General features: G+C 32.7%; 1 protein-coding gene across 2 annotated transcripts; it reads left to right on the forward strand.

The window, feature by feature from the left end:
• Positions 1 to 1,723: 1,723 nt before the first annotated feature.
• Positions 1,724 to 5,694, forward strand: LOC100158979 (skin secretory protein xP2). 2 transcript variants are annotated; one of them, XM_008187719.3, is made up of 4 exons: positions 1,724 to 2,083; positions 2,155 to 2,469; positions 2,500 to 2,903; positions 4,794 to 5,694. In XM_008187719.3, exons 2-4 carry the CDS (start codon positions 2,287 to 2,289, stop codon positions 5,104 to 5,106), a joined length of 900 nt encoding a protein of 299 aa, XP_008185941.1. In that variant the 5' UTR covers positions 1,724 to 2,083; positions 2,155 to 2,286; the 3' UTR covers positions 5,107 to 5,694. The 2 variants fall into 2 exon arrangements, with proteins under 2 accessions (XP_008185941.1, XP_001945419.1); XM_001945384.5 differs by having other exon boundaries at positions 1,726 to 2,083; positions 2,155 to 2,903.
• The last annotated feature ends 1,633 nt before the right edge of the window (positions 5,695 to 7,327 follow it).

A 7,327-nucleotide genomic window follows, 5' to 3' on the forward strand; every position in this document is an offset into this window, starting at 1 on the left:
AAATGGGAATAATTTAATCCGACACCTGTTCAGTTTTACTGTGCCTTCAAAAACTCTTCTGTTTAAATTATTTTAAACATTCACCAAATGCAAATTGCTTAAAAGATTTGGATAGCATTTTAAGTCATTCAAATGTAGACGAGACTGGAAATTGCAACACACCGGTAATACTTCCAAGGCAGACAGCAAATCCGATCAATTTCGTTCCATATTTGAAAATTGAAGATGTTGATTACCGAGACCTTAACATACCTGAAAGTAATGCATTAAATTATATATGTGGATACTTGTATATGAAATGTTTAAAAAAGCATACGTGTGATGAATGTATCAAATATGGGCACAGTCAAAAGGACTTAGACAAATCATTTCTATTCTGCCACTTTAAAGCATATGAAGACAAAAATAAGACCATCTTTGGACATCTTCAAGTACCGCACAATGACTTCCACGATTTTATTTTTGAACTAGAAAATATATTTATTGAACAATTTCCAATCTTAGCTCTAGACAAAAACGTAGGCATTAAAATGAAAGATGCATTTTTCAATGTACCATTTAATCATCCTTGTCAATATTTTGATCATGTATTCTTAATTAAGTTATATGTAAGATTTAGAATTTTTTCATCCTTAAAGTTTTTAAACAGAGAACTTTTGACTGAAAGAAATCGTACAAATAGAAAACTCAAAATTTTAAAACATTTGTAACATTACCTTTTACATTAAAATAAATATCTGTTGAAACATAATTTTTCTCTATTTTTTATACCTAATTACATATTATTATTGTCCTAATTTAAGTAATATTTATTATACTTACGGAAGTGTTATTTTAAAAAACAAAAGTTTTTGATCAGCACAAATAGACATACATTGAAAAATATATATAATATATTATATTTGAATTAAATTGTATTACAATTGAATAATATACCAGATTCCTAGGTACTATTTAATTAAAAATAAGCCAAAATTGCAAAAAAGTTTGACTTAAAGGCATGGTCTTAGAATAGGTTAGAATGTTAGATTAGGTTTTAAACTTTTAACTTGAACCGTATAATTTTGTGATTAAGTTTTATTATATATTTACACAATATAATTGTAGATATGTTATTCCCGTTGTGTGGACAGACTGATTCATAAATAAGAATATGGCCGTCACCTTTTTGTGTGATAAGTATGATTACCATGTTATAATATTTAAGTGTCCACCCCTTGCCAGAACAGCCGTTTGACGCCCCCTCCCGTTTTTGTCGAAGAGAAGATATCTTATGGGATATACTCAATACTGTAGAAACAGCAACCTGCAGTACACATTTCGTCGGTCAAAATGGCTATAAACCGTCTCCGCTTCTCCCACCACCAACTTCACCAACAGTTAAATATTCGTTCGGCGGCGAGATTTTCAGCTACAGCATAATATCCAAAGTCCCGTTCGCCATTCCCGCCAGATAAACAAATAACAATAGTGTGCGAGCGACGACTTTACACACCATAGACATATTATATTAACCAACGGACAGAACATAGAGAGATATGAGATATTTATCACCAGACGGGATTGTAGAGAGAGAAAAGAGAGGTTTTTGGTCGTTACAGTGTACATATCACAAAACATGTTTTTTCTCTCTCAGTTATATTGTCTGAATTATCCAATGGCAGTGCGGTGTGTGAAGCGCTATCCAAGAGTTTATAATAGGTATACGCCTTACACACACAACGTACGTATATATTATACATTTATATACGTCAGTGACACACAAAAAAAATTGGAGAATCCCATCATTTGATTTCCCCTGTTATAACAATATTATGTTCCCACAGATTTTTAATCTGTGTATGTACCTAACCTAACCCGACGTTGTTTTTCTTTATCTTCATCGTTCTCTCTTTTCCACTCCTCGTCCCCGACCATCATGATCCCGGCGGCCGGCTCACCGCACTACAACAATCACAGCTACCTGCGCCCTCTGCGGCACTTTGACATTTATTTCGCGTTCACGCACAGGCACGGTCGCACGGATCGAACTTTGTTCCTCAATCCTCATTCGACTCGGCGCTCCGCCATCGCACACCGAAAGGTAGTAATAGCTAATGATCACTACATATTTAATATAACATTAATATTATGTATAATTATTATTTTTAACAGATCTCATTGCTCATTTGGACAACTGTCTTGTTTTGGACACCATCGCCGCCGTCCGCGTCTCTCGAGTAAAACAACGTGGGAAACGCGCGCACCGAATCACTATTACAAAGACCGTCTGCAAACCACACTGCCATGTCGGATGATCAGCAAATCATTGTTCCGGCGAACCGTCCCGACGAATGCTCTACAGAAAAGCCGCCAAAGTGCGACGCCGCCGCCGCCGCCACATGCCCAGTACAATCGCCGGACGACGAAGCCAAAATTATTGATGTTTTTGATGACGATGACGCCGCTAGTCCCGCACCGCCGCCAAAGGACGACGCCGACCTTGCACCGCCGCCAAAGGACGACGCCGACCTTGCACCGCCGCCAAACAACGGCGTTGCCGAAATGTTGGATGTCGTAATGACGTCACAGGACGACGACGCCGCTATTCCCGCACCGACGCCAAACGGCGACGCTGGCCTCTCATCGCCGCCCAACATTGCGGCGGGCCCCGCATCGCCGCCGAAGGAAGACGCCAGCGCCGCATCGCCGTCGAAGGAAGACGCCAGCGCCGCACCGCCGCCGAAGGAAGACGCCATCCCCACACCGCCGCCGGAGGAAGACGCCATTACCGCACAGCCATCAATGGACGTCGACACTGCCAACCCCGCAGACGGGCAGACGACCATCCCAATCGTGCCAAATAACGAGCCGGGGTGTTCAAAGGCCAACGGTACTGCTGCCACAGACGACGACGACGCTGAGTAATTATTTATTATTAATAACAACAATGATAATAATATTACTAACAACAATAACAATTTTTGGCGCGCACCGCGTCGTCCGTGTTATTGTTATGTAGTTTAAACACGTGTGCGCGGAATACATCGATATGTAAGCCAAGTATGTTGATATTTGGTTACTATCGATAGTGATTCTCGATAGCTATTATACAATTCATTATGTTTATTTTTTTAATGATGTATCCGACGTTTTCTGTACTATGTAATAATATTCATAAAATCATAAACTTAGTTTATAGGTTCATGTTAATATTATTATTTATCACATCGATGTAAAACGAGAAATGTAATGCACTATCGATGTGTGTAAGATACTAACTAAGATAATGCGGTACCCACTACCCACACGCTGTAACGGTGGCGGAAAAAATAAATTTTTTGTATTGACAGTGGAGGTAAATTGTCAGCGCAGTCCGCAAGGCGCATAGACGAAAAAATATTTGGTCGGCAAACTGACAACGAATATTTTTTTGGCCATTTTTTTTTAAATCTTACTATTTAATAATAAGAAATTATTATTTTGCCTGTTGTCTAATATTTTTAAATATTTTCATAAATATAATAAATTATAGATGTATATTTTTGATCAACTGAACTACTTGAATCAAATTAACAAGCAATAATTCAAAGATAAATAAATATATATTTGCAGAAGAATGACTAGGGGTGGCTTACAAATTAATATTGTTCTGTTTCTTGAAAATCTATTTATTTTTTTTTATTTAAGCAGTTGACATTGATGACATAACATATGTAATAATATTATTATACTAGTCTAATAAAAATAAACTTTGGCACGGGCAACGCAGGCTTTAGACAGCTAATACTATATTATTTAATCACAATAGCCAATAATGTATAATTGTTAAAATATTTTGAATATTATTTTTTTTTCTTATTATGAATGTATACTTGCTGACCCCTTTTAACTGGGCTACTATTAACGAGTACAAATTACAGGTATATACATTTGAATTACAAAAGTCTATCCTGAAACAAAGATATAAAGTTAAAGAGAAATAAAATTGAAAATGAAAGTATTAGATAACAACAAAAGCAAATAGTGAATTAAATTGTAAGTGGTTAAATAAGAAAGGTGGGGGATCTGTATTTGCATTAAATATCATACGTCTTATAGGCTTATTTGACAAGTAATTGGTGGTACTATAGACCTTACACTAAGATACTACTTAGTATAAGGTCTATGGACAGTACTCAATGGGAATGGGACATGAAAATTGTTGAGGAACGATAGGTGCTTTGTGGAACTTCAAAATTTATAAAGGAGTAAGGTTCTATTAATTTTAATGATTATAGGCTATCTATTAACATGTTCGCTGCGTAAAACGCCAATTGGCGTTATTGTACATAGTTTGCATATGCTGAATGACGCCAATTGGCGTCATGTACTTTGTTATTTGATGAACTATGATTTGGTCAGCGTTATGATTAAACTTTTGGTTTTTTGTCAGCGTCTTCTATAAGCATTGTTTCATAATCAAGTGCAAACTGTACACTGATATTTTAATTTTTCAATTTTTAAGAGAAATTTTTTTCTTAAACTAGAATTTTATCTGTGTCACGACAAGTATACAAAAATATGATACACAGTGAACGTGTTAAAACAGTGTTTGAGTTTTTAAAAATAATTTTGTTAGTTCCGTCTGTTATGGAAAAGTCGAGTTGTTTTGTTTTTGTTTACTATTTTACATGTGTGCACCTGATATAGTAGGTAAAAACATAGGGTATGAGCAATAAATCATATTAATTATAACTCATAGCTAGATTTACAAAATAAAACTAATTAACATTATTGTTGACTAGATAATAATTAAAAAATTATTTTCACAGAGTTGACTTCAAGAAAGAAATTAAACATGAAACTATTGATTTGGGCAACGATACATATTTTTATGATGATAATAATAAACCAATACTTGTAAAAGGTTACCCTAAAGTTGGTTTTGATCGTGGACTTGAACCAGATCATATTGTTGGAGCTACTGAACAGGATGGAAAATTGATGTTTTTGATTGCATGGAAAAATTCAGAAGTTGCTGATCTGCTTGAATCCACTGTGGTTTATGATAGAGCCCCTCAAATAGCTATTCAGTTCTTCGAAGCTCGTCTCAGATATTGTTGTCCTGCTAATGATAACAATTAATTGGTTATTCCTATGCATAAACAAATATTCCTGATTTGATTTAACAAACCTTTCTGATTAGTACAAAATATTTAACATTTAAGACTAAAGGATTAAACAAAACTTTTTAAATTTATATTTTTTTTTATACAAATATTTTTACTTTATCATGGGTTGAATTTTTTTTTTTAACTACCTATACATTATTTTTGTTTGAATATATTTTATTTTAAAAAGTCCCCATCCCACAATTTATGTTTAACTGTTTTGTAGTTTATGTATTGTAATTTAAGGTTGTTATATTTAACAGCTTTAAAATTTTTAATTTCATACATTATTTTGGTTGAATTGTAATCACATTGACAATCAATACTATATTTTAAAAATGAAAATTATTGTCGAGAAATTGTGCTAAAAAATATTACTATTTACAGTGAACCTGGCCGTTATATACGGGTTTCACTTTATATAAAAATAATTATAATCATCTCAAAATCCTTTGTCTATTTTTTTTAAATTAACATATGAGAATAAAATTAATACTTAATTTGATAAGACATATTTATTAAAAATCCATTTAATTATACATACATTTTTATTTTGTCATAATTACGTGGTTTTTTTGTGTACATATTCCTATTATTTATGTTTTAATGTTTTGAATCTATTTAGTGTAATTTAAAACAAAATTCAACAGCTAAATATCTGAATTTTTTGTTTCATTTGAGAGTCTTGGATAAATTGTGAAATGAACATTGTGACAATCAACACATTGTGACTATGAACAATGAACATTGTCGAAACAATTATTGTGTTACAAAATGAATGTTTTTATTAATTATTTATAGCCGTAAATTATTTTGATATATACAATAAACTTATATTATATAAAGCGCATAGAACACAAGGGGTACAAATAACATTATTTGAATCAGCCTAATTTAAGTTTAAATTTAAAGTGCTTTCACGTTTTCCTTCTAATTCAGAATGGATTTGCTACCATCTTCCAAATCACAGCACATGACGAATAATTCACTTATATCTCTTTACCACCAAATACATTTTAACTTTAGATGTGCTATGTGCACCTAACTTTAAAAATGTTACTGATATTATTTGTGTTCTAGGCTATTATCTATTAAATTGAAAATTCAATTGTAAAATCTTATAGTTATAATAATAATAATTGGAAATAGCCAATTGTTAGCGGCACGTTAATCTTAAAATGTAATTACTAAATTGTAGACTTTCAAAGTACTGAATGCAATTCTTCTGGATTTAAAAAGAGTTTGAAATAACGTATATAAATATAACTATATTCTATTCCACAAGAGAACACGCAATCTTCGGACTCTGCAATCGAAACGGGTTCCTCTATAGGTATACATTTCCATCGAATATTACTATCTCATCCAAATATTTTAGCTAATTTCAAGCTAACCTAAGACCTTACATACGTATGTCATATAGGGCATGGCCTATTTTGACCAAAATCGTACACTTCCCTTTTCAGTCGATTCACTTTTCGACCAAAGTGTACCCTTCCCTTTTCGACCAAACTGAAAAGTTTAATATCCTACTTCCTGTTATAAATATCAACAATTATTAAAAATGTAAGTTGTGGGTATAAAATGTATATTCTATATAGAGGTAGGTACCTAATATGGTACCATATAGGTTTTAATGCATATTTTCTAAATGTATAAAACAAAGTAAATATTAAACTTTTTGTTATGGTCAAACAAAGAATGTTCCGAAAATGAAATGGTACGATTTTGATCGTTAAGTGAATCGACTATTTTTAAATTTGATTGAAAAGGGTCTCGCCTGTCATTTGATGTATTATTGACTAATACATAGGTATTCTTTAATAGAATAATACATATACCCAGCGTTTTAGGGTATGATAAGTTATCATTAAAAAGTAATACACTAATAGATACATTTTTAATGAGTTTCTCTATTCGTTGCTCAAATAACATTGTTTTTTGTATTACTTTACTTTATAATGAGAAAATTAGTAATGTTTTTAGCAATCGTCAATCAACGACCAACATAAACAGAAATAGTTTATATTAGGTATAATAATAGTAGTTAAATATTTAGGATGTAGGTACCTACCTATTTCGAGGAGGGTTTATTAAATGAATAGCTGCTGCAAGTTGCTCAAACATTGAAAACTGAATTGTGATGAGGTAAAATTTAAAATTATAAATTATACCCATTATTGATACCAGCTACT

The sequence above is a fragment of the Acyrthosiphon pisum genome, chromosome X (genome assembly GCF_005508785.2).
Source record: "Acyrthosiphon pisum isolate AL4f chromosome X, pea_aphid_22Mar2018_4r6ur, whole genome shotgun sequence".
In the NCBI taxonomy this organism is placed as follows: domain Eukaryota; kingdom Metazoa; phylum Arthropoda; class Insecta; order Hemiptera; family Aphididae; genus Acyrthosiphon; species Acyrthosiphon pisum.

Excerpts from the sequence above, each read along its gene's own strand:
- LOC100158979 (XM_001945384.5), top strand. The coding sequence starts at position 2,287 with ATGTCGGATGATCAGCAAATCATTGTTCCGGCGAACCGTCCCGACGAA. Across the intron at positions 2,904-4,793 it reads ACAGACGACGACGACGCTGA|AGTTGACTTCAAGAAAGAAA; the intron begins GTAATTATTTAT and ends TTATTTTCACAG.